Source organism: Chlorocebus sabaeus, chromosome 6, assembly GCF_047675955.1.
Source record: "Chlorocebus sabaeus isolate Y175 chromosome 6, mChlSab1.0.hap1, whole genome shotgun sequence".
NCBI classification, from domain to species: domain Eukaryota; kingdom Metazoa; phylum Chordata; class Mammalia; order Primates; family Cercopithecidae; genus Chlorocebus; species Chlorocebus sabaeus.
This window is the reverse complement of record NC_132909.1, coordinates 10583242-10609096: the sequence shown is the minus strand read 5'-3', so window position 1 is coordinate 10609096 and position 25855 is coordinate 10583242. Positions and strand designations below refer to the sequence as shown.

The window sequence follows — 25855 nt, the reverse complement described above, 5'->3', positions numbered from 1 at the left end:
GCTGGTGAGTTGAGGGGGTGGTGCTCGGCTTTTCACAGGGTGGCTGACAGAGAATCCCCCTCTACTCCCCTCCATATACACGCTGGCCCCCCTCTTGCCTTCTGAGACCTGTAGAGACCCTGTTCTTGTCCCATAGCAACCCCCAGACCCCTAAGTAACAGCCCTCAGCTCCAGGGACACCAGAAAATCTTTGCCTTCCCAAATCTAAGACTTTTGTTTTGTTTTTGGTTTTATGAAATGGAGTCTCGCTCTGTTGCCCAGGCTGGAGTGCAGTGGCACGATCTTGGCTCACTGCAACCTCCGCCTCCCAGGTTCAAGCAATTCTCCTGCCTCAGCCTCCTGAGTAGCTAGGATTACAGGTGCGTCCCACCAAGCCTGACAAATTTTTTTTTTTTTTTGTATTTTCAGTAGAGATGGGGTTTCACAATGTTGGCCGGGTGGATCTGGAACTCCTGACCTCAGGTGATCCACTGGCCTTGGCCTCCCAAAGTACTGGGATTACAGAAGTGAGCCACTGTGCCCAGCCTCAAATCTAAGACACTTAAAAAAAATTCTTTTTGGCTGGGCGCGGTGGCTCACGCTTGTAATCCCAGCATTTTGGGAGGCCGAGAGGGGCAGATCACAAGGTCAGGAGATTGAGACCATCCTGGCTAACACGGTGAAATCCTGTCTCTACTAAAAATACAAAAAATTAGCTGGGCGTGGTTGCAGGCGCCTGTAGTCCCAGCTACTCAGGAGGCTGAGGCAGGAGAATGGCCTGAACCCGGGAGGCGGAGCTTGCAGTGAGCCAAGATCACGCCACTGCACTCCAGCCTGGGCAACAGAGCGAGACTCCGTCTCAGGCGAGACTCCGTCCAGAGACAGCATCTCACTATGTTGGCCAGGCTGGTCTCAAAATCCTAGCCTCAAGCCGTCCTCACACCTCGGCCTCCCAAAGTGCAGAGATTACAGGCGTGAGCCATCCTGCCAGGCTGGCATCCTAAGAAAGGTATGTTGAGAACCTTTGTGGCCGGATCAGGAGTTTATCAAGATGAAGCATCTGAGGAACAGACCATTGCAAACTTTTGAGATTCAAGAAAGTTTGAGCTGATAAAGGGAAGGATCCACCTCGGTTTCTTTCCTCTTAATCTCTTCTTCCGGCCAAGGCAGGTTCCCGCAGGAGACTGGGGCTGGCAGGATATGGGAGAGGAGGGGGCCTCATGTTGGCCTCCCAGGACAGAAGAGGAGGGGAGGGGACTTGGGGGATGTTTGTCTCTCTGAGGGTCCGGGGTGAGGGTCGGCCAACGCAGGGTCACCTAGATGGGGAAACAGAGTGGAGGACGCCGTGGGTCAAACAGTGAGTCCCAGCCTCTTGTCTCACCAACAACTTCCTCTAGGAAAGTTATTTCATTCTCTAAAACAATAACAAAAGAAGTGTGTAAATATTTCCCTTGAATCCCTAAAGCACGCACAGAAAAAAGCACGAACAGAAAGAACTGCTGAATAAAGAGTTTCCAAAGGAGGGGTTGGAGCCACTTCCTCTTGCTAAGCCTGCATGGTGTGTGTACTTTGCGAATTCCTACTACAGTCTTGTTGCTGTTGCATGAACCTAGCGTATACTATGTGCCAGGTACTGTTCTGGTTTTTTTTGTTTTTGAGACAGAGTCTCACCCTGTCACCCAGGCTGGAGAGCAGTGGCAAGATCTCGGCTCACTGGAACCTCCGCCTCCTGGGTTCAAATGATTCTCCTGCCTCAGCCTCCCGAGTAGCTGGGACTACAGGCACGCGCCACCACGCCTGGCTAATTTTTGTATTTTCAGTACAGATGGTGTTCTGCCATGTTGGCCAGGCTGGTCTTGAACACTTGATTTCAAGTGATCCACCTGCCTCGGCTTCCCAAAGTGCTGGGATTACAGACGTGAGCTACCGCGCCCAGCCAGTTCTGTGCGTTTTAAATTTATCAAATGCTCATAGCAACCATCCACTGCACAGATGAGGAAGTTGAGGTTCAGAGGGGCTGAGGCCCTGAGTTTTGATGAGGGTATGTGGACCTGGAATATGAATCTTATCATTCTGGCCCTTGAGTCCTTGTTCTCAGTCACGGTGGTATGCTGGGAGAGGTTAAGAATTGCTATAGGGCCGGGCGCGGTGGCTCACGCTTGTAATCCCAGCACTTTGGGAGGCCGAAGCAGGTGGATCACCTGAGGTTGGGAGTTCAAGACCAGCCTGACCAACATGGAGAAACCCCCGCCTCTACTAAAAATACAAAATTAGCCGGGGTGGTGGCACATGCCTGTAATCCCAGCTACTCGGGAGGCTGAGGCAGGAGAATCGCTTGAACCCAGGAGGCGGAGGTTGCAGTGAGCCGAGATCGTGCCATTGCACTCCAGCCTGGGCAAAAATTGCGAAACTCTGTCTCAAAAAAAAAAAAAAAAAAAAAAAAAGAATTGCTATGGGGGCCGGGCGCAGTGGCTCAAGCCTGTAATCCCAGCACTTTGGGAGGCCGAGGCGGGAAGATCACGAGGTCAGGAGATCGAGACCATCCTGGCTAACATGGTGAAACCCCGTCTCTACTAAAAAATACAAAAAAAAACTAGCCGGGCGAGGTGGCGGGCGCCTGTAGTCCCAGCTACTAGGGAGGCTGAGGCAGGAGAATGGCGTAAACCTGGGAGGCAGAGCTTGCAGTGAGCTGAGATCTGGCCACTGCACTCCAGCCTAGGTGACAGAGCGAGACTCCATCTCAAAAAAAAAAAAAAAAAAAGAATTGCTATGATGGCTGGGCATGTTGACTCACTCCTGTAATCCCAGCCCTTTGGGAGGTCGAAGTGTGAGGATGGCTTGAGGCTGGGCAATGCAGCAAGACCCCAACTCTACAAAAAATTTTTAAAAATTAGCCAGGCATGTTTGGTGCATGCCTGTAGTCCTAGCTACTCAGGAGGCTGAGGTAGGAGGATCACTTGAGCCTAGGAGTTTGAGGCTGCAGTGAGTCATAATGTTGTCACTGCACTCCAGTCTGAGCGACAGAGCAAGACTCCATCTGTAAAAAAAAGTAAAGTGTCACTATGGCCAACAACATCTTCCCATGTTACAGATGGAAAATCGAGGCCCAAGGAAGGAGCTGTTTGTGCTTTTTCTACCACTGAGGCCGTGGGCCCTGCACTCCACTGCAGCGGTCTTTTTGTGGAGAACGTGACCCCAGGCTGCTTTCCTCAGAGCCAAGGAGGACGGAGGGACGTTTGTCTGTCCTGAGGCTGCAGAAGGGAGCGGTTGAGCACAGTAAGAGAGGCCTGGAGGTGGCTGGGGGCAGCTGGCATGTTGTGGGGAAAACGAAATCCAGGCCAAGACCTCTAAGGGGTTGAAGAGCAAACCGCGTGCAGGTCTGACTTCCAGGAAGCTGGGACTTCCAGACTAGGGTTGGGGACTTGGGATCAGCCCTCCACCCACGAGCCCTCTCTAGCCCTGCCAGCCGCCCCGTAATTTTGTGTTCTGAGTCATGGGAAGAAGACAGGACAAACACACCCTGAGAGTGAGACAAGGCCACTCCTAGTCTGTACTGCTTATAAAGATTTACTGGGACCGGTGAGGTGGCAGTGCTCAGAAGCGTCCGGCAGCAGCTTCTGGCAAACAGGACGGATTTCCAGGACTCTACCAGCTGCCAGACACGGCAGGGAGAGACCCCAGACCTCCTGGGTCCTGGCTGTGGGCCCGGATTGCGCTCCCAAGTGGCGTTTGACTCACGTGGGGACCCTCTGGGAAGAGACGGTAAGGATGGAGGCAACAAGGGCGGGAAGGAGGGAGAGAGATTGCATGATCCTGGCTTCCCGGAATCGTTACTTTCAGAATCTGGGAAGCAGAACTAGAGTTGGAGAAGTGCAGTCTCATTATGGCCACACTGGAATGCACGTCAGAGTCCTGGGCTCTTGGAATTAACTTGGGCAGCCCAGCAGCAAAGCTCTGGTCAAAGGATCTAAACGTTTTTTCTTTTTGGAGACGGGGTTTCACTCTTGTTGCCCAGGCTGGAGTGCAATGGTGCCATCTCAGCTCATCACAACCTCCACCTCCCCAGTTCAAGCGATTCTCTTGTCTCAGCTGGGATTACAAGTGCGCGCCACCACGCTCAGCTAATTTTGTATTTTTAGTAGAGATGGGGTTTCTCCATGTTGGTCAGGCTGGTCTTGAACTCTCGGCCTCAGGTGATCCGCTCGCCTTGGCCTCCCAAAGTGCTGGGATTACAGGCGTGAGTCACCATGCCCGGCCCAAATGGTTTTTCACACACAGGTGTAAGGCAAACAGCCTCTCTCAAACCTGCAGGAATTCCTGCAGCTTCCGGCAAATCCACCGAACTGTAGCATGCGTAGTGAGCAAGCCCTTTCACTCAGCGATTCCAATTCTTTTCTCTTTCTTTCCTTTTCTCTTTCTTTCCTTTGACAGGGTCTTGCTCTGTTGCCCAGGCTGGAGTGCAGTGGCGCGATCTTGGCTCATGGCAACCTCCGCCTCCCAGGTTCAAGTGATTCTCCTGCCTCAGCCTGCTGAGTAGTTGGGATTACAGGTGCCCGCCACCACACCTAACTAATTTATGTATTTTTAATAGAGACGGGTTTCACCATGTTGGTCAGGCTAGTCTCCAACTTTTGACCTCAGGTGATCCACTCACCTCGGCCTCCTGAAGTGCTGGGATTACAGGCGTGAGCCACTGCACCTGGCCGTAATTGTTTTTTGTATTTTTAGTAGAGACGAGGTTTCACCATGTTGGAGAGGCTGCTCCCGAACTCCTGACCTCAGGTGATCCTCCCACATCGGACTCCCAAAGTGCTGGGATTACAGACATGAATCGCTGTGCCTAGCCCCCTCAATGTTCTATCACAAAATCCGTCCACATTCTTGCATGGTGTTTGTTCATTCTCACCGTGTAGAATATTCCACAGGGTGAACACCCTATGATGTGTTTGATCCATTCTGCTGTGAGTGGCTATTTGACGGTTTCTCATCTTGGGCTGCTGTGAACATTCTGGCATGTGTGTTCTGGTGAGCATATGTGTGCTTTTCCGGGAAGGAGGCTGATCGCCGGGTCGTGAGGGAGGAATCCTAGAAGATGGATGTTCAGGAAGGAAGAATGTTCAGCCTTTTTTTTTTTCTGAGACAGAGTCTCACTCTGTCACCCAGGCTGGAGTGCAGTGGCGCCGTCTCGGCTCACTGCAAGCTCCGCCTCCTGGGTTCAGGTCATTCTCCTGCCTCAGCCTCCCGAGTAGCTGGGACTATAGGCGCCCGCCGCTGCGCTCGGCTAATTTTTTGTATTTTTAGTAGAGACGGGGTTTCACTGTGTTAACCAGGATGGTCTCGATCTCCTGACCTTGTGATCCACCTGCCTCAGCCTCCCAAAGTGCCGGCATTACAGGTGTGAGCCACTGTGCCCGGCCAACCTTCTTTGATTGTACTCCAGAGTTTTCCAGAGCAGAGGATCCAGCACGACTGGATGCACAGACAGGCGTGCACCAAGGGGCACACATGAGGGTGCTTGCAATCACAACAAAAGAAACCTAAGTGACCACTTAGTTTCTCTGTGCCTCAGTTTACTCTTTTATCCTTTCACTTACCAAATATCGACCGTGCCTGTGCTGTGTGCCAGGTTCTGTCCCAGATGCCAGGGACACAGTGGCACCCAAGGCCAGAAGGAGCTGATGTTCTGTGAAATGAGGATGATGATATTGACCTCAAGAGTTTGTGATAAGGGTTATATCTTGTAGATCATAGGTGCTCAATAAAAGCCATCTACTATTTTAATTATTATGAAATAATAAGAAGGGCACCTATGCTTTAGAATCTAGATGTAAGTACAGATGCTCTTTGACTTAACGATGGGGTCCCATCTCTATCAACCCATCATAAGGTTGGGCACAGTGGCTCACACCTGTAATGGCAGCAGTTTTGGGAGGCTGAGGTGGGAGGATTGCCTGAGCCCAGGAGTTCGAGATCAGCCTGGGCAACACAGTGAAAGCTATCTCTACAAAAAATAAAAAATTAACTGGGCGTGATGGTGTGCACCCGTAGTCACAGTTACTCCAGAGGCTGAGGCAGGAGGATCACCTGAGCCTAGGAGGTAGAGGCTGCGGTGAGCCGAGATTGAACCATTGAACTCAGCTTGGGTGACTGAACAAGACAAAAACACAAACAAAATGAAACAAAACAAAAACCCCATCGTAAGTTTAAAATATCCTAAATCAGCCGGGCGCGGTGGCTCAAGCCTGTAATCCCAGCACTTTGGGAGGCCGAGACAGGCGGATCACGAGGTCAGGAGATCGAAACCATCCTGGCTAACATGGTGAAACCCCGTCTCTACTAAAAAATACAAAAAACTAGCCGGGCGAAGTGGCGGGCGCCTGTAGTCCCAGCTACTCGGGAGCCTGAGGCAGGAGAATGGCGTAAACCCGGGAGGCGGAGCTTGTTGTGAGCTGAGATCTGGCCACTGCACCCCAGCCTGGGCGACAGAGCGAGACTCCGTCTCAAAAAAAATAAATAAATAAATAAAAATAAAATAAAATATCCTAAATCAAATTGGATTTAATACACCTAGCCTACCGAACATCATAGCCTATGTTTTTGTTTTTTTTTTTTTGAGACAGGGTCTCACTCTGTTGTCCAGGCTGGAGTGCAGTGGCACGATCTTGGCTCACTGCAGCCTTGACTTCACGGGCATAGCCTACCTCAAATGTGTTCAGAACATTTATATTACCCAACAGCAAGACAAAATCATCTAAACCAAATCCAATTTTTTTTTTTTTTTGAGATAGAGTCTCACTCTGTCGCCCAGGCTGGAGTGCAGTGGTGTGATCTCAGCTCACTGCAACCTCCACCGCCCAGGTTCAAGGGATTCTCCTGCCTCGGCCTCCTGAGTAGCTGAGATTACAGGTACTTGCCATCACGTGCAGCTAATTTTTTTTTTTTTTTTCTTTAGTAGAGATGGGATTTTACCATGTTTCCCAGGCTGGTCTCGAACTCCTGACCTCAAGTGATCCGTCTGCCTAGGACTCCCAAAGTGTTGGGATTACAGGTGTGAGCTTCTGCACCCGGCCCTGTTTCTCATTATTCTCCTTACCATTGTTATTGAATGGCCTTTAGTTAATAAGCATGACTTGGGCAGACAGTGGACTGTTTTTGATGCTTTGGGGATGAATGGGGTTGATATCTGTACAGATAGGAAGACAGATATCTGGCACGTTAAGTGAAAAGATGAAGCAATGGAACAATGTGTGTTGAAAGCTCCCATTTCTGGTTAAAACGTTACAAAGGAAATCCCATCTGCGATACCATTGTTTTGGGCTTACAGTTGGACAAATTACAACGCACAGAAAGTTCCCCAGATTGTAATAAACAGGGGCCAGGAAGGGTGGAGTCTTTGTGGGGTGAGAGGATGCGTGTGGACAGTGATAACAGCGGCTAGCATGCGTATGACACCCACTGAAAACCAGCGCCATACACTCAGTTCTACGTTTCTAACTCGCTGAATTCTTACCACACCCCCTAAGGCAGGTATATTATTATTCCCATTTTACTAAGGCACAGATAGGTTAGGTAACTTGCCCAAGGCCACACAGCTGGTAGGAATTGGAGGGTTTTCGTTGTTATTTGTTGGTTTTTTGAGATGGCGTCTCACTCTTGTCGCCCCGGTTGGAGTGCAGTGGCGGGATCTCGGCTCACTGCAATCTCCGCCTCCTGGGTTCCAGTGATTTTCCTGCCTCGGTCTCCCTAGTAGCTGGGATTACAGGTGCCCACCACCATGCCTGGCTGATTTTTGTATTTTTAGTAGAGACCAGGTTTCACCATGTTGCCCAGGCTGGTCTCCAACTCCTGGCTTCAAGTGATCCGCCTGCCTCAGCCTCCCAAAGTGCTGGGATTACAGGCGTGAGCCACTGTGCCCAGCTGGGGGGGGGCGTTCAGTTTGTAAATGTTTTTCTTTGTCTCTCTCTCTCTCTCTCTCTCTTTCTTTCTTTGACAGAGTCTCTCTCTGTCGCCCAGGCTGGAGTGCAGTGGCAAGATCTCAGCTCACTGCAAGCTCCACCTCCTGGGTTCACGCCATTCTCCTGCATCAGCCTCCCGTGTAGCTGAGACTACAGGCACCCGCCACCATGCCCAGCTAATTTTTTTGTATTTTTTAGTAGAGATAGGGTTTCACTGTGTTAGCCAGGATGGTCTCGATCTCCCGACCTCGTGATCCGCCTGCCTTGGCCTCCCAAAGTGCTGGGATGACAGGCGCGAGCCACTGCGCCCGGCCTCTTTCTTTTTTTCAAGGGACTCTGTTGCTCAGGCTGGAGTACAGTGGCGCGATCATGGCTAACTGCAGTCTCGAACTCCTGGGCTCATATGATCCTCCACCCCAGTCTTCAAAAAGGTTGGGATTGCCGGCATGAATCACTATGCCTGGCTAATTTTTAAATTTTTTGTAGAGACAGACGGTCTCACTGTGTTGCCTAGGCTGGTCTTGAACTCTTGGCCTCAAGCGATCCTTCCTCCTTGGCCTCCCAACGTACTGGGATTACAGGTGTGAGCCACTGCACCTGGCTAAATTCTGCACACCTTTTACTCTAGGGATAAAAATAATATGAATGTGGAATGCAGCCTCCAAATACACACACCAAGTGGCCTGGCCTCTTCGCTGCTGCCTGGCATGGAGGAGGGGAGTGCCCGAACTTCCTCTCTGTCCTTCCTGTTGCCTCAACACCAGCTGGAGTGCTGGGCAGTGCCACCCAACCCATAATAGTCAGCAGAGAGCCGCAGGGCCGGGGCACACTGACATTGTGGGGATGGGGTGGTGGGGACTCCTGCCTGGGTCCTGTGCTACCCAAGCTTCGTCTACCTGAGCCTGTGTGCCACGTGCTAGACACATCTTAACTCCTCAAGGACTCCCCACACCAGAGAGGTAGGTTCACCTCCGTGACTCTTGTTTTCCCGATGAGGAAATAGACACAGCCAGCTGCAACTGACACCCACAGTCACAGAACCCGGGGCTGCGCGGGGCCACTTGCTGTACTGCCTGCCAGCTCTCCAGAGCCTGAGATTTGGAGATGGTAATATTCTAGGGCATGGGGTTCTGCAGCAGGGACTAACACACTTTGAAATTTACCTACTTAGGGGCCGGGCGCGGTGGCTGACGCCTGCAATCCCAGCACTTTAAGAGGCTGAGGTGGGCGGATTACAAGGTCAGGAGTTCGAGACCAGCCTGGCCAATATGGTGAAACCCCGTCTCTATTAAAAATACACAAATTAACTGGGCGTGGTGGTGGCTGCCTGTAGTCCCAGCTACTCAGGAGGCTGAGGCGGGAGAATAGCTTGAACCCTGGAGGTGGAGGTTGCAGTGAGTCGAGATTGTGTCACTGCACTCCAGCCTGGACGACAGAGCGAGACTCTGTCTCAAAAAAAAACTTTTACCTACTTAGCTGAGTGATCTTAAGTAAGTTATTTAACTTCGCTGTGCCTTGTCTGTAGAATAAATATAACAGTAGTGTCAAATTCAGACAGTTGTTATAAGGTTTCAGTGAGGCTGGGCACGGTGGCTCACGCCTGTAATCCTAGCATGTTGGAAGGCTGTGGCAGGCAGACCACTTGAGGTCAGGAATTCCAAACCAGCCTGGCCAACATGGTAAAACCCCATCTCTACTAAAAATATAAAAAATTAGCCCCGGGCATGGTGGTGCACGCCTCTAATCCCAGCTACTCGGGAGGCTGTGGCAGGAGTGTTGCTTGAACCCAGGAGGCAGAGATTGCAGTGAGCTGAGGTAGCGCCACTACACTCCAGCCTGGGCAGCAGAGTGAGACTCCGTCTCAGCAAAATAAAAAAAAAAAAAATAAAATAAAATAAAATAAAATAGTTTCAGTGACACAGTGTTTAAAGCTGCGTGGTGGCCACTGCCCGTAGTCCCAGCTACTCAGGAGGCAGAGGTGGGAGGGTCGCTTGAGCACAGGAGTTTGAGGCTGCAGTGAGCTGTGATTGCACCACTGCACTCCAGCCTTGGCAAGAGAGTGAGACCCTGTCTCTAAGATATATATATATATATTTGCCAGATGCGGTGGTGCACACCTGTAGTCCCACGTACTCAGGAGGCTGAGGTGGGAGGACCACTTGAGTCCAGGAGTTCGAGGCTGCAGTAAGCCATGATAGTGCCATTGCATTCCAGCCTGAGTGACAGAGCAAGATCTGTCCCTAAAAAAAAAAAAGTTTGGCACAAAACACAAAGTGTTCAATAAATGATGGCTTCTAATAATAATGATAATTTTATTATTATTATTATTATTGTCAGGCACAGTGGCAGTCACGCCTGTAATCCCAGCAGTTTGAGAGGCTGAGGCAAGGCAGGTTGCTTGTGCCCCAGAATTCAAGAGGTGGAACCAGATGACTTCCAAAAAAAAGAAATTAATCAGACATGATGGTGTGCACCTGTAGTCCTAGCTACTTTGGAGGCTGAGGTGGAGGGTTGTTTGAGCCCATGAGGTGGAGGCTGCAGTGAGCCAAGATAGCGCCACTGCAGTCCAGTCCAGGCTACAGAACCAGACCCCGTCTCAAAAAATAGTAATAATAATATTATTGTGGCCGGACATGGTGGCTCATGCCTGTGATCCCAACACTTTGGGAGGCCGAGGTGGGTGGATCACCTGAGGTCAGGAGTTCCACACCAGCCTAGCTAACATGGTGAAACCCCTTCTCCACTAAAAATACAAAAATTAGCCAGGCGTGGTGGCAGGTACCTGTAATCCCAGCTACTTGGGAGGCTGAGGCAGGAGAATTGCTTGAACCTGGGAGGCGGAGGTTGCAGTGAGCCAAGATCATGCCACCACACTCCAGCCTGGGTGACAGAGTGAAACTCTGTCTCAAAAAGAAAAAAATTATTACTATGATAGATTATGTCGCTTTTCTGCTCAGCACCCTCCTACAGCACCTGTCTCATTTGGAATAAATGATGACGTCCTTGCGTTGCCCACGTGGCCCCGATAACTGTTTTTGTTTGTTTGTTTGTTTTTTTGAGATGGAGTCTTGCTCTGTTGCCCAGGCTGGAGTGTAGTGGCATGATTTCAGTTCACAGTAACCTCTGCCTCCCTGGTTCAATTGATCCCTCCTGCCTCAGCCTCCTGAGTAGCTGGGATTACAGGCGCCTGCCACCACTCCAGGCTATTTTTGTATTTTTAGTAGAGATGGGGTTTCACCATGTTGGCCAGGCTGGTCTCAAACTCCTGACCTTAGGTGATCCGCCCGCCTTGGCCTCCCAAAGTCCCGTGATTACTGGCGTGAGCCACTGTGCCCGGCCCCTGATGACTCGGCTATTGCCTCCAGCCCTCTCCCGCTGGCAGATTCCACTCCAGCTGCACTGGCCTCCTTGCTGTTCTCAGACATGACTGTCATGTTCCCACCTCAGGGCCTTTGCACTGGCTGTTCTCGATGCCTGAAACACTCTTCCCCCAGATCTCCATGCATCTCTCCCACCTTTCCTTCAGATTTTTATGCAAATGTCGCCTTCTCAGAGAAGCCTTCCCTGACCATGCCTTTAAAACTCCAACATAGCCAGCTTCCCTGTGTGATACTTTTCCCACAGTATTTATCATCTTCTAAAATACTGTGGATTTTGGATTTTGCTCATTTCTTTCTTTTTTTCCGATTTTTTTTTTTCTTTTTTGAGACAGAGTCTCACTCTGTCATCCTGGCCGGAGTGCAGGGGTACGATCAAGCTCACTCAGTCTCCTGGGCTCAAGTGATTCTCCCACTTCAGCCTTTTCAGTAGCTGGGATTACAGGCACACATGACCATGCCTGGCTACGTTTTAAAAAGTTTTTGTAGAGATAGGGTCTCCCTATGTTGCCCGGGCTGATCTAGAACTCCTGACCTCAAGCGATCTTCCCACCTTGGCCTCTCAAACTGTTGCGATTACAGGCCTGAACCACCGTGCCCAGCCCCAATAGTCCAAGGTACTAGGGTTCTAGCATTGTAATATTCTAGAATTCCAAGATGCCACCGAGCTACTTCTAACAACACTAAGTTCTGGAATTCAATTTTTTTTTTTTTTTTTGAGACGGAGTCTCACTCTGTCTCCCAGGCTGGAGTGCGGTGGTGTGAACTCAGCTCACTGCCTCCTGTATCTTCTGGGTTCAAGAGATTCTCAACTTCCCAAGTAGCTGGGATTACAGGCACACACCACCACACCCAGCTAATTTTTGTATTTTTAGTAGAGATGGCGTTTCGGCATGTTGGCCTGGTCTTGAACTCCTGGCCTCAAGTGATCTGCCCGTCTCGGCCTCCCAAAATGTTAAGATTACAGGTGTGAGCCACCACACTCAGCCTAGAATTCCAATATCCTAAAGCACCGGAGTTCTTATGACGCAGTATTCCAGTTTGCAAGGTGCTGGTGGGCCGGGCTGATGGACACCCTAGATCTCCAGGGCCGTGGAGTTTCCTCCTCTGAGTTTTCATTGTCTTTCTTCCCTGCCCAGACACCAGGAGCCTGAATGGGGAACGATTCTATCAGCTACGAGTATGGGGATTACAGCGACCTCTTGGACCTCCCTGTGGACTGCCTGGATGGCGCCTGCCTGGCCACCGACCCGCTGCGCGTGGCCCCGCTCCCACTGTATGCTGCCATCTTCCTGGTGGGGGTGCCGGGCAATGCCATGGTGGCCTGGGTGGCTGGGAAGGAGGCCCGCCGGAGGGTGGGTGCCACCTGGTTGCTCCACCTGGCCGTGGCGGATTTGCTGTGCTGTTTGTCTCTGCCCATCCTGGCAGTGCCCATTGCCCGTGGGGGCCACTGGCCATATGGGGAAGTGGGCTGTCGGGTGCTGCCCTCCGTCATCCTGCTGACCATGTATGCCAGCGTCCTGCTCCTGGCAGCTCTCAGTGCCGACCTCTGCTTTCTGGCTCTCGGGCCTGCCTGGTGGTCGAAGGTTCAGCGGGCGTGCGGGGTGCAGGTGGCCTGCGGGGCAGCCTGGACGCTGGCCTTGCTGCTCACCGTGCCCTCTGCCATCTACCGCCGGCTGCACCAGGAGCACTTCCCTGCCCGGCTGCAGTGTGTGGTGGACTACGGTGGCTCCTCCAGCACCGAGAACGCAGTGACCGCCGTCCGGTTTCTTTTTGGCTTCCTGGGGCCCCTGGTGGTTGTGGCCAGCTGCCACGGTGCCCTCCTGTGCTGGGCAGCCCGACACCGCTGGCCGCTGGGCATGGCCATTGTGGTGGGGTTTTTTGTCTGCTGGACACCCTACCACCTGTTGGGGCTGGTGCTCACTGCGGCAGCCCCGAACTCTGCACTCCTGGCCAGGGCCCTGCGGGCTGAACCCCTCGTCGTGGGCCTTGCCCTCGCTCACAGCTGCCTCAATCCCATGCTTTTCCTGTATTTCGGGAGGGCTCAACTCCGCCGGTCACTGCCAGCTGCCTGTCACTGGGCCCTGAGGGAGTCCCAGGGTAGGGATGAAACTGTGGACAGCAAGAAATCCACCAGCCATGAACTGGTCTCGGAGATGGAGGTGTAGGCTGGAGAGACACTGTGGATGTGTATCTTCCTATCCCATTTCACAAGACTGGCTTCAGGCATAGCTGGATCCAGGAGCTCAATGATGTCTTCATTTTATTCCTTCATTCAACAGATACCCATTATGCACCTGCTATGTGCAAGGCCTTTTTAGGCACTGGAGATGTAGTAGTGACCAAAACAGACACAAATCCTGCCCTCAGGGAGCTGATATTCTAGTGGAGGAAGACAGACTTTAAACAAAGATATACAGGGCCATTTGCGGTGGCGCATGCCTGTAATCCCAGAGCTTTGAGAGGCTGAGGCAGGAGGATCACTTGAGGTCAGGAGTTCAAGACCAGCCTGGGCAATATGGTGAAACCCCATCTCTACTAAAAATACGAAAATTAGTCGGGCGTGGTGGCGTATGCCTGTAGTCCCAGCTACTTGAGAGGCTGAGGCAGGAGACTCGTTTTGAACCCGGGAGGCAGAGGTGGCAGTAAGCCAAGATCGAGCCCCTGCACTCCAGCCTGGGTGACAGAGCAAGACTCCGTCTCAAAAAAAAAAAAAAAAAAAATTAAAAGATTTTATTTATTTATTTATTTTTTGAGACAGACTCTCGCTCTGTCGCCCAGGGTGGAGTGCAGTGGCACAATCTCGGCTCACTGCAAGCTCCACCTCTTGAGTTCGCGCCATTCTCCTGCCTCAGCCTCCTGAGTAGCTGGGACTACAGGTGCCTGCCACCATGCCCAGCTAATTTTTTAATTTTGAGTAGAGACGGGGTTTCACCTTGTTAGCCAGGATGGTCTCCATCTCCTGACCTCGTGATCTGCCCATCTCAGCCTCCCAAAGTGCTGGGATGACAGGCGTGAGCCACTGCACCTGGCCAAAAGATTTTAGCAGGATCCCTCTGGTTGCTGATGGAGATGAGACTATGGAGGGTGGGCAGTGAAGATCCCAGAGAGGAGGCTACTGCAATGGTCCAAGCAGGAGGTGATAGCGATTTGGATCAGGGTAACAGAGTCGAGGTGGTGAGGGGCTGACAGGTTATGGATCTATTTGGAAGGAAAGACCAAGTCCAGGCTCCTTAGCTCGGCATTCAAGGCTTGTCTCCACCACGGACACACTTCCTCTCTGGCTTCTCATACCCTATAGCAGATAGAATCATGACCCCCAATGGTGTCCACATCTGAATCCTCTGAATCTCTGAACAGGTGACCTTCCATGGCAAAAGGGACTTTGCAGATGAGATTAAGGATCTTGAGAAGGGGTGGTTATCCTGGATTGTCTGGGCGGACTCAATGGAGTCACAAGGGTCCTTTTAAGAGGGAGGCAGGAGGGTCAGGGTCAGTTACAGGAGATGTGACAACGGAAGCAGATGTCATAGTGACGTGAGGGGGTGCCAAGAAATGCAGGCAGCTTCCGGAAGCTGAAACAGACAAGAAAACTGATTTTCTCTGAAGCTCTCAGAAGAAACGCAGACCTGCTGACACTTTCAGAACTCTGATCTGCAGACCTTTAAGAAAATACATTTGCATTGTTTTAAGTCACTATGTTTGGGGTGTTTTTTACAGCAGCCGTGGGAAGCTAACACACACCCTTTGGGCTATATTATTTTCTTGCTTCTGCATCTTTCCTGAAGCTGTGCCACTGACTGGAATGTCCTTCTGATCTATGATGTGCAGTTCAACAATCAAGAACCATCTGTGGCTATTCAAATTAGAATCAATTGGCCAGGCGTGGTGGCTCACGCCTATAATCTCAGCACTTTGGGAGGCTGAGGCAGGAGGATTGCATGAGCCCAGGAGTTTGAGAGCAGCCTGGGCAACATAGCAAGACCCCATCTCTATAAAAAATACAAAAATTAGCCAGGAATGGTGGGGCGTGCCTGCAGTCCCAGCTACTGAGGAGGGAGTTGCTTGAATCCTTCTGTTTCAATCCTCCTTGAAGCAGGTAGATTGCTTGAGCCCGGGAAGTGGAGTTTGCAGAGAGCTTAGATCGCACTGCTGCACTCCAGCCTGGATGTCAGAGTGAGACTCCATCTCGAAAGAAAGAACAAATTTTCATTTCAAATTCAGTTCCTCAGGCACACTGACCATAGTTCAAGCACTCAGTAGCCACATATGGCCGGTGACTGCTGTATTCAACAGCACAGCTATAGAACACTGCCATCATAAAAGAGATTTCTGTTACAAAATACTCTCTAGAATTTACTCTTGAACTCTACCTGCTCAGATCTCTTAAATTACATAATAGGCCAGGCACGGTGGCTCATACCTGTAATCCCACCACTTTGGGAGGCCCAGTCGAGAGGATCCCTTGAGCCCAGAAGTTGGAGACTGGCCTGAGCAACAGAGCAAGACCCCATCTCTACAAAAATAAAAAAAAGAAAATTAGCCTGGTTTGGTGCACATGCCTGTAGTGCCAGCTACTAGGGAGGCTGAGATGGGAGGATTGCTTGAGCCTGCGAGGTTGAGGCTGAAGTGAGCCATGATTGCATCACTGCACTCTAGCCTAGGTGACGGAGTGAGACCCTGCTGCTAAATAAATAAATAATTAAATAACATAATAGTGGTACCTGTGTCTGCAGTCATTACTCCAGAATAGCATTTTACACATAGTTTCTCCTTTAAGGTCATTCTTATAACAGCCCAGGGAGATAGGGTGGCATGCTTCATTTTATAAGCTGAGGTCCAGGGAGGAGAGGTCATTTACTCAAGATCACACAGCAAGAACACCGGACAGCTGGAATTTGATCCTAGTTTTACTTGACTCTGACACTCCTGCTCTTCATCATCAATAATTTCCTTCAAGGCCTCCCTCAAATGTCACTTCCTCCAGGAAGCCCTCCCTGATTTATACACCTTCCAGAGAGAATGGGCTCTTCCTTTCTCTGAGTCTCTGGAATACAAGGTCCCAGCTAAACTGTAAATCCCCCAAGGTTAACAACTGGACTAATTTTTAAATTTTTTATTTTATTTTTATTTTTTATTTTTTTCAGACGGAGTCTCTCTCTGTTGCCCAGGCTGGAGTGCAGTGGTGCCATCTCGGCTCACTGCAAGCTGCGCGTCCTGGGTTCATGCCATTCTCCTGACTCAGCCTCCCGAATAGTTGGGACTACAGGTACCTGCCACCACGCCCGGCTAATTTTTTGTATTTATTTATTTATTTTTTTAGCAGAGACAGAGTTTCACTGTGTTAGCCAGGATGGTCTCGATCTCCTGACCTCGTGATCCGCCTGTCTCAGCCTCCCAAAGTGCTGGGATTACAGGTGTGAGCCATCATGCCTGGCCTATTATTATTTTTTTGAAATGAAGTCTTGCTCTGTCACCCAGGCTGGATTGCAGTGGCATGATCTCAGGTGACTGCAACCTCCACCTCCCAGGTTCAAGCAATTCTTATGGCTCAGCCTCCCGAGTAGCTGGGATTACAGGCGCAGCCACTACGTCTGGCTAATTTTTGTATTTTTAGTAGAGACAGGGTTTCACCATGTTGGCCAGGCTGGTGTCGAACTCCTGACCTCAGGTGATCCGCCCACCTCAGTCTCCCAAAGTGCCAGGAATACAGCCGTGAGCCACCGTTTCTGGCCTTATCCTGTGACTTAGGATGCTTAACCTCCTGGGAATGCAGCCCAGTAGGCCTCAGCCTTATTTCACCCAGCTCCTATTCAAGATGGAATCACTCTGGTTCACATGCGTCTGACATTTCCCTCCTCCCTTTTATTTTTATTATTTTTATTTTATTTTATTTTATTTTTTGAGATGGAGTCTCACTCTGTCACCCAGGCTGGAGTGCAGTGGCACCATCGCGGTTCACTGCAAGCTCTCTCCGCCTCTCGGGTTTACGCCATTCTCCTGCCTCAGTCTCCCGAGTAGCTGGGAGTACAGGCGCCTGCCACCATGCCTGGCTAATTTTTTGTATTTTTTAGTAGAGACGGGGTTTCACCGTGTTAGCCAGGATGGTCTCGATCTCCTGACCTCGTGATCCGCCCGCCTCGGCCTCCTAAAGTGCTGGGATGACACGTGTGAGCCACTGCGCCTGGCCCCCCTACTCCCTTTTATAAGAGAAGCTTTAATCCTAAGGGTTGTAGAGGGAGGAAGATCCATCTTCTGTAACTTCTTCAGGCTGAAGAGGGGTGATGATATTCCTGCCTAACTATTAGGATCTATTGGAGTAGATTAGATCTACTAATCTTGGTAGAGAGGAGTTCAATTAGAAAGCATTGGTATCACATATTTTGTTACTTAGTATTTTACTCAGAATCCTCATGCCTGAATTAAGACCAAGGCTGTCTTGTAAAATAAAATTTGTCGTGGAACAATTTATACACCTCCTTTGAGGTAGGAGGTGGGGCTCAAACATTGGACCAAATTGAGGACTAATTAAAACAGGGAGGAGGCCGAAGCAACATTTTTTTTTTTTTTTTTTTTTTTTTTTTTTTGAGAAGGAGTCTTGCTCTGTTACCCAGGCTGGAGTGCAGTGACACGATCTTGGCTCACTGCAACCTCCACCTTCGGGGTTCAAGCGATTCTCCTGCTGGTCGAACTCCTGACTCAGGTGATCTGCGAACCTCGGCCTCCCAAAGCGCTGGGATTACAGGTGTGGGCCACCATGCCCAGCCCGTAACAACTTTCTATGACACGCCCACTAGTGTGCCATGTCAGTCTGCCATTGCCATGGCAACACTCAGGAGTTACTTCCCCTTTCCATGGTAGTGACCCCACGACCCAGAAGTTACCACCCCTTCCCTAGATATTTCTGCATAATCTGCTCCTTAATCTCTATGTAGTTAAAAATAGGTCTAGGCCGGGCGCGGTGGCTCATGCCTGTAATCCCAGCACTGTGGGAGGCCAAGGCAGGTAGATCACCCGAGGTCAGGAGTTTGAGAGCAACCTGGCCAACATGGTGAAACCCCGTCTCTACCGAAAATACAAAAATTAGCCGGGCGTGGTGGCAGGTGCCTGTAATCCCAGTTGCTTGGGAGGCTGAGGCAGGAGAATCACTTGAACCCCAGAGGCAGAGGATGCAGTGAGCTCAGATCACGCCATTGCAGCCTGGGCCACAGAGCAAGACTTTGTCTAAAAAGAAATGTATAACTATAACTACAGAACTGCCCTGAGCAGTTAGTCTCAGCACACGGCCTGTGGGGTATCCCTGCTGGGCAGGAGCAGTCACAGAGCTGTAACACTGCTGCTTCAATAAAGCTGTTTTCAACCCAGCGTGGTGGCTCACACCTATAATCCCAGAACTTGGGGAGGCCCAGGCGGGCGGATCCATGAAGTCAGGAGTTCGAGACCAGCCTGGCCAACATGGTGAATCCCCATCCCTACTAAAATTACAAAAATTAGCTGGGTGTGGTGGTGCACACCTATAGTCCCAGCTACTTGGGAGGCTAAGGCAGGAGAATCGCTGGAACCTGTAAGGCGGAGGTTGCAGTGAACCCAGATCATACCACTGCAGTCCAGCCTAGGCAACAGAGCGAGACTCCCTCTCAAAAAAAAAAAGGAGGCCGGGTGCGGTGGCTCACCCCTATAATCCCAGCAATTTGGGAGGTCGAGGCGGGCAGATCACAAGGTCAAGAGATCGAGACCATCCTGGCTAACACAGTGAAATCCCGTCTCTACTAAAAATACAAAAAATTAACCGGGAGTGGTGGCGGGTGCCTGTAGTCCCAGCTACTTGGGAGGTTGAGGCAGGAGAATGGCGTGAACCCAGGAGGCGGAGCTTGCAGTGAGCCAGCCGAGATCACGCCACTGCACTCCAGCCTGGGCGACAGAGCGAGACTCCGTCAAAGAAAGAAAGAAAGAGAGAAAGAGAGAGAGAGAGAAGGAAGGAAGGAAGGAAGGAAGGAAGGAAGGAAGGAAGGAAGGAAGGAAGGAAGGAAGGAAAGGAGAAAAGAAAAGAAAGAAGGAAAGAAAGCAAGCTGTTTTCCTCTACCTTGCCCGTGCTCGCCTTTGAATTCTTTTCTGGGCAAAGCCAAGAATCCTCGTGAGCTAAAACTCCACTTTGGGGCTTAAAGTTTGCAAAATCTTCCCATTAATCTATTGGGACCAGGTGCCACTTAGGAGCGTGCTTTGATAACTTTTACAAAACATCTTTTGTAGTTTTTGAGATGTTTTCATTTTGTAGATTATTAGCCTTTCTTTTTGAACTAGAATACATTTCATGGGAGTTTTCAAATGTATGTCTGTGCAATGTTACATAAAATCCTTTTGACTATTAAAAGCCATCTGTTTTGTTATAACTTCCCTTTTTTTGTTCTAAGGTTTGTTTATTTCTGCTGTTTTTTTTTTTTTTACCATAGAAATATTGGTTTCCTTAAGTTTTCAAAGAACCAAGTTATTAGTAATTTCTCTAAGAACTAGACTCAAGCTTGCTATTTAACCCTGTTATTGATAGACTGTGGCTTTTTTCTTGATTTCACATTTGTTGTTCATTTCTTCCAATTTTCCTTTTTTAAAAATTATAGTTATTGTTTGGATTATTTATTTATTTATTTATTTATTTATTTGAGACGGAGTTTCTCCTTGTCGCCCAGGCTGGAGTGCAATGATGTCATCTTGGCTCACTGCAACCTCCGCCTCCTGGGTTCAAGCGATTCTCCTTCCTCAGCCTCCCGAGAAGCTGGGATTACAGGTGTCCGCCATCATGCCTGGCTAATTTTTTATATTTTTAGTAGAGACAGGGTTTCATCATGTTGACCTGGCTGGTCTCGGACTCCTGACCTCAGGTGGTCCACCTGCCTCAGCCTCCCAAAGTGCTGGGATTACAGGCGTGGGCCACCACACTCGACCTTGTTTGGAAATTTTAAGCAGAATGCTTAGTCCATTTATTCTTCTTCTTTTGATAATAATGTATGAATTGGCTTCTCTATCTCTAAGTTGTTTTCCAAAGGTTTGATAATTATATCCAGCTTTCCACTTGACATCCCCAGTTGATGTCCAATGCGTAACTCAAACAATATGCTGAAAATAGAACTTTGGATTTTCTCTCTAGCCTCTCTCCCATGTCTTCCTGATGGTGTAGACAGTGACTTCGTATTTCCAAATGCTCAGGCCAAAAACTTTAGAGTCCTTCTTTTTTTTAAGACATACAACTTTTTTCTTTTTTTTGAGACAGTCTGGCTCTGTCACCCAGGTTGGAGTGCAGTGGTACCATCATGGCTCACTGCAACCTCAGTCTCTCAACCTCCTGGGTTCAATCGATCCTCCCACCTCAGCCTCTTGAGTAGCTCGGACTACAGGCACACACTGCCATATCAGACTAATTGTTGTTGTTGTTGTTTTTTTTTTTTTTTTGAGATGGAGTCTCACTCTGTCGACCAGGCTGGAGTGCAGTGGCGCGATCTCGGCTCACTGCAAGCTCCGCTTCCCGGGTTTACGCCATTCTCCTGCCTCAGCCTCCCGAGTAGCTGGGACTACAGGCGCCCGCCACCTCGCCCGGCTAGTTTTTTTTGTATTTTTTAGTAGAGATGGAGTTTCACTGTGTTAGCCAGGATGGTCTCGATCTCCTGACCTCGTGATCCGCCCGTCTCGGCCTCCCAAAGTGCTGGGATTACAGGCTTGAGCCACCGCGCCCGGCCTGTATTTTTTTGTAGAGACAGGGGTTGGCCATGTTGCCCAGGCTGGTCTGGAACTCCTGACCTCAGGTGATCCACTCGCCCCGGCCTCTCAAAGTGTTGGGATTACAGGCGTGAGCCATCGTGCCAAGCCCAGTTTCTTCTTTCACTTAATAAAAGAGAGGGTGCATTCCTGGCTAATGAGATAGTTTCCTGCAGGTGTGTGATTGAGTTTATTGCAGGGAAAGGTAACAGAAAATGGGGTTGTAGAAAGAAAAGAGGTAAGGCTGAGTGTGATGCCTCACATTTGTAATCCCAATGCTCTGGGAGGCCAAGGCGGGAGGATCACTTGAGGTCAGGAGTTGGAGATCAGCCTGGCCCAAATGGTGAAACCTTATCTCTATTAAAAATACAAAAATCAGCTGGGTGTAGTGGTGTGCACCTGTAATCCCAGCTACTCGGGAGGCTGAGGCAGGAGAATGGTTTGAACTTGGGAGGCGGAGGTTGCAGTGAGCTGAGATCACGCCACTGCACTCTGGGAGACACAGCGAGACACCGTCTCAAAAAAAAAAAAAAAAAAAAAAGTGCCTGTGCTCGGGGCTTGGGTGCACCTGGCTATGCCTGGGGAGGAGAGGGAGGGGTCGGGGAGGACGTGCCTGCAAGTCTGTACCGCAACGCCTCTACTGGCCTCTAGAGGGCGCAATCTCTAGAGGCTCCGCCCCACGCGAGGCGGGGCGGAAGCGTGCTGTGCACAGGCGCAGGATGGGTCTTGGGAAGCCCGGAGCTTCCGATTGGCTCCTCTGTGGTGGCGGGGCGGGGTCAGACCTAGATGGCGGTGTGCGCAGGCGCAAGACTAGGGCTCTTGGGACCGGAAGTTAAGGCGTTCGCGGCTTGTAGTAAGTGAGCGGAGCGGAGCGGGGCGGGGCGGGGCGGGTGCACCGGGTGGTGGCAGCGATGGCTGCTGGAGTTGGGCCTATCGGGGGTAATTTGGGGTGTGAGCCCAGGGGCGAGGGAAATCTCGAGATGAAGAGAACTGTAGGAGGCAGCCGAAGGGCCGGCAGACGCGGACGGAGATGGCCCCTGAGCGTCTCTGGGAGAACCTGGGCGACAGGCCAGAGACGGAAAGAAATGGAGGCACGAAAACAAGCCTCGAGAAACTGAGGGACTGAAAGACGAGGGTGTTGGGAGAGGAGGGAAGCTGAAAACTAGAGAGCGTGGGCGAGAGTTGCGATAGGTTCCAGCCAGAGCTTCAGACCACGAGGCCGAGAGGCGTCGTCGCCCTTAAACTTGGGGAGTGGAGGGGAAAGTCGGAAACTGATCGTGGACGCTAGAAACAGAAAAAATGGGATTTAGATGGAGAAACGATACACTGAATCATGTGGGACACCCAGAGATATGGAAGGGTGGAGACGGTGAAGTAGGGAGAACCCCACAAAAACTGGAGGTAATGGAGAATGATGCTGAGAAATGGAAAAGTGAGGGAGTGGAGCCGGAACTCCTAGATTGAGTTCCTCATCTGACACTTGGCTACTCACTTAGCCTCTCTATTGCTCAGTAAAATAGGGGGTGATCATAGTGCCTTACAGTCGTGAGAAAAGTGTGTGTGTATGTACATAGGTGTGGGATAGGAATAGGTCTGTGTGTTAACGTGAGTAAGCAGTAAGTAAGTAAGCATGAGCTATTATTAAAGCTTCTGATATTGGGAGATAAAGTATTAGATGGGGAAATGGAGAGAGAAGGTGATGGAGAGTGAACACTGGAAGGACACAAGGGAGGAAAAAAAGATTAAAACAGAACATGAGAAAGAGGGCGCGGTAACTCACGTCTGTCACCCCAGCACTTTGGGAGGCTGTGGTGAGAGGATCGCTCAAGCTTGGGAGGTCAAGGCTGCAGTACGCTGTGATTGCGCCACTGCACTCCAGGCAGGGTGAGAGAGTGAAACCCTATTTCGAAAAAACAAAAATGAAGCATTTTTATTTTTTTGAGATGGAGTTTGGAGTTTCACTCTTGTTGCCCAGGCTGGAGTGCAATGGCGTGATCTTAGCTCACTGCAACCCCCGCCTCCTAGGTTCAAGCAAGTCTCCTGCCTCAGCCTCCCAAATAGCTGGGATTGCAGGCATGTGCCACCACGCCCGGCTAATCTTGTATTTTTAGTAGAGATGGGGTTTTTCCATGTTGGTCAGGCTGATCTCGCTCTCCCGACCTCAGGTGATCTGCCTGCCTCGGCCTTCCAAAGTGCTGGGATTACAGGCGTGAGCCACAGTGCCCGGCCTGAAAAAGCTTTTTTTAAAATGAGAACGATGGAGAAAGTCAAATGGAGAACTGAAGAGAGATGGAGAAAGGAAGAGCTGGATTACAGAGAAAATCAGACTACGAAATGACTCAGATAAATGGAGAGAGATGAGACCAGAACAGGACAGGGAAGAGAGATGAGGGTGATGAACAAGACAGACTGAAAAAGAGACAGAGGCCTGATGATGGAGTGGAGAGAGAGAGAGGGGACAGAGGGGGAAACAAACCCACTAAAGGCCATGAGCCCAGGGCAAATAGGCCAAGAGACCAAAAGATGGTAAGAGACACAGTTATACAGAAACTAGAAGATGCAGACAGCCTAGAAGCTGAAAAAGATAGACACCTTGAGAGGCACGGGATGCTGTCAGTGGGGCTCAGCATGCATAGGCAGTTTGTAGCCTCAGAGGAACACTCTCATATTCTTTTCATTTATTTGAGTTGGAGTCTCGCTCTGTCGCCCAGGCTAGAATGCAGTGGCACGATCTCGGCTCACTGCAAGCTCCGCCTCCCGGGTTCATGCCATTCTCCTGCCTCAGTCTCCTGAGTAGCTGGGACTACAGGTGCCCGCCACCACGCCCGGCTAATTTTTTTGTATTTTTAGTAGAGACGGGGTTTCACCATGTTAGCCAGGATGGTCCCGATCTCCTGACCTCATGATCCGCCCGCCTCTGCCTCCCAAAGTGCTGGGATTACAGTTGTGAGCCACCGCGTCTGGCTGGAACACTCTCATTTTCTAAGAATCACTGACCCAGAGTCACAGTAACACTCCAAGCCCTCAACTTGCTTCCCTCCTAGAACAGGAAAACACAAGAGTAGGTGGATTAGCATCATTATGATAGGGAACTGTGGCCTTTTGAGTCTAATTTTGTTTCCAGATTTTGCCCCACTTCCTCTTGCTGTTTTCTGCTTGTTAGTTTTCTGTTTTCTGTTTCTAGTTACTATTTAACTACTTAGCTTCTCTCTACCAAGATTGATGGTTAAATGTTGTAAAGTTTTGAGAGGATATTATCTCTGTTTTATACGTGATGAAAACTGCCTGAAGTTAGTTGAGGTTAATTTGCCCAGGGAGCTGGGCACGGTGGCTCACGCCTGTAATCCCAGCACTTTGGGAGGCTGAGGTGGGTGAATCACTTGAGGTCAGGAGTTTGAGACCAGCCTGGCCAAGATGGTGAAACCCTGTCTCTACTAAATACAAAAAATTAGCTGGGCATGGTGGCACACGCCTGTAATCCCAGCTACTTGGGAGGCTGAGGCACAAGAACTGCTTGAACCCGGGAGGTGGAGGTTGCAATGAGCCAAGATCACACCACTGCACTCCAGCCTGGGTGACAAGAGCAAGACTCCATCTCAAAACAAAAACAAAAGACTCTAACTGTAAGCAAAAAGGCATTTTCTTGTGTAGCTGAGAAGTGGGGGGTTGAAGGAAACTAAGCTTCAAGACCTAAATGATGTTGCCAAGCTTCTCTTCCTCTCCCTCTTTCACCCTCTCCCTGTGATGCACAGTGATATCCTTGTGCCTGTATCTAGTTATTTCTCTAGGATAGATTTTAGGAAAGACTCTCATGTTTCAGAGCTACTACAAACAGCTCCAGGCTTATATCAAACTTGCCTGATTATAATGGATAAAATGAGAGCTTTTCTGTCCTAGCAACCGAGTGTAAATTCCACAAAAGGGCCCTGATTGGCCCTTCTTCGATCATGTGTCCCCTTCTCAGACCAATCATTGGTTAGAGGGGGAGTAGAGTACCATGATTGGCCAGGTCTTTGTCACTTACCTACCCAATAGTGCTTCTTTGACTTAAAGGCCCTTGAACCATGTAGAATCGAGGAAGGGCTGTTCTCCAAAGGAAGATGGATACTATCCTCAGAAAAGAAGTAAGGGGTTGTGCCAGGCAGGCAAAAATAATATATAACACTTGCAAAATTTTGCCTTTTATCTCAGTGTTCTGAATCTCACTGGACCCGGTGTGAAGAACCCTCGCCTTATTCTTTTCATTACATCACACCTCTCTCCTGTTACTACCTTTTGAGACAAGATTCTGCTGTTGGTTGGCCATGTGACCTACATCTCTCCTTTAGGTGTCAGGTCAAACATCCCCTCCTCCCAGGATCCTTCCACGATTCCCAAGCATGGGAAGGAGGAGGAACCTCCTTTTGTGTCCCACAGCTCCCTAGGGTTCTGTTATCACAGTCCCCATCACTGGATTGTCACAGTCTGATGACGTGTGTGTCACATGAGAGATGATGTGATCATGGCCATCTGTGAGGACTCTGGTGGTAGTATTCATTACCTCCTTTTCCTGGTTCAGTGCTTGAGAAACAGGCTGTTAGAAATGTTTCTAAAAATGGGCTGGGCATGGTGGCTCACAGCAGTAATCCCAACACTTTGGGAGGCTGAGGTGGGGGAATTGCTTGAGCCCAGAAGTTTGATAGCAACCTGGGCAACATGGTGAGACCTCATCTCTACAAACAGTAAAAAATTAGCTGGGTATAGTGGCGTGTGCCTGTAGTCCCAGCTATTCGGGAGGCTGAGGCAGGAGGATCGCTT

The 25855-nt window shown here is 50.1% G+C and overlaps 2 protein-coding genes across 8 annotated transcripts in view; both read left to right on the top strand.

The window, feature by feature from the left end:
• Positions 1-841: 841 nt before the first annotated feature.
• Positions 842-19701, top strand: C5AR2 (complement C5a receptor 2). Of its 4 annotated transcripts, none has more exons than XM_073016253.1 (2): positions 842-988; positions 12451-19701. In XM_073016253.1, the coding sequence occupies exon 2, from the start codon at positions 12466-12468 to the stop codon at positions 13477-13479; it is 1014 nt and encodes a 337-aa protein (XP_072872354.1). In that variant the 5' UTR covers positions 842-988; positions 12451-12465; the 3' UTR covers positions 13480-19701. The 4 variants fall into 4 exon arrangements, with proteins under 4 accessions (XP_072872354.1, XP_072872352.1, XP_072872353.1 ...); XM_073016251.1 differs by lacking the exon at positions 842-988 and adding an exon at positions 3069-3741; XM_073016252.1 differs by lacking the exon at positions 842-988 and adding an exon at positions 6912-7027.
• A 2105-nt stretch (positions 19702-21806) lies between these two features.
• The window catches only part of DHX34 (DExH-box helicase 34), a 36793-nt gene continuing 32744 nt past the window's right edge, over positions 21807-25855 (top strand). For 3 of the 4 annotated variants that reach the window (XM_037991893.2, XM_037991894.2, XM_037991891.2), the window contains exon 1: positions 21807-21911. The gene's annotated coding sequence lies outside the window, so the exon portion shown is untranslated. Of the gene's footprint in view, positions 21912-21973; positions 24682-25855 lie in introns of those variants that run through there. The other variant, XM_073016249.1, reaches the window with a different exon arrangement.

Excerpts from the sequence above, each read along its gene's own strand:
- C5AR2 (XM_073016253.1), top strand. The coding sequence starts at position 12,466 with ATGGGGAACGATTCTATCAGCTACGAGTATGGGGATTACAGCGACCTC.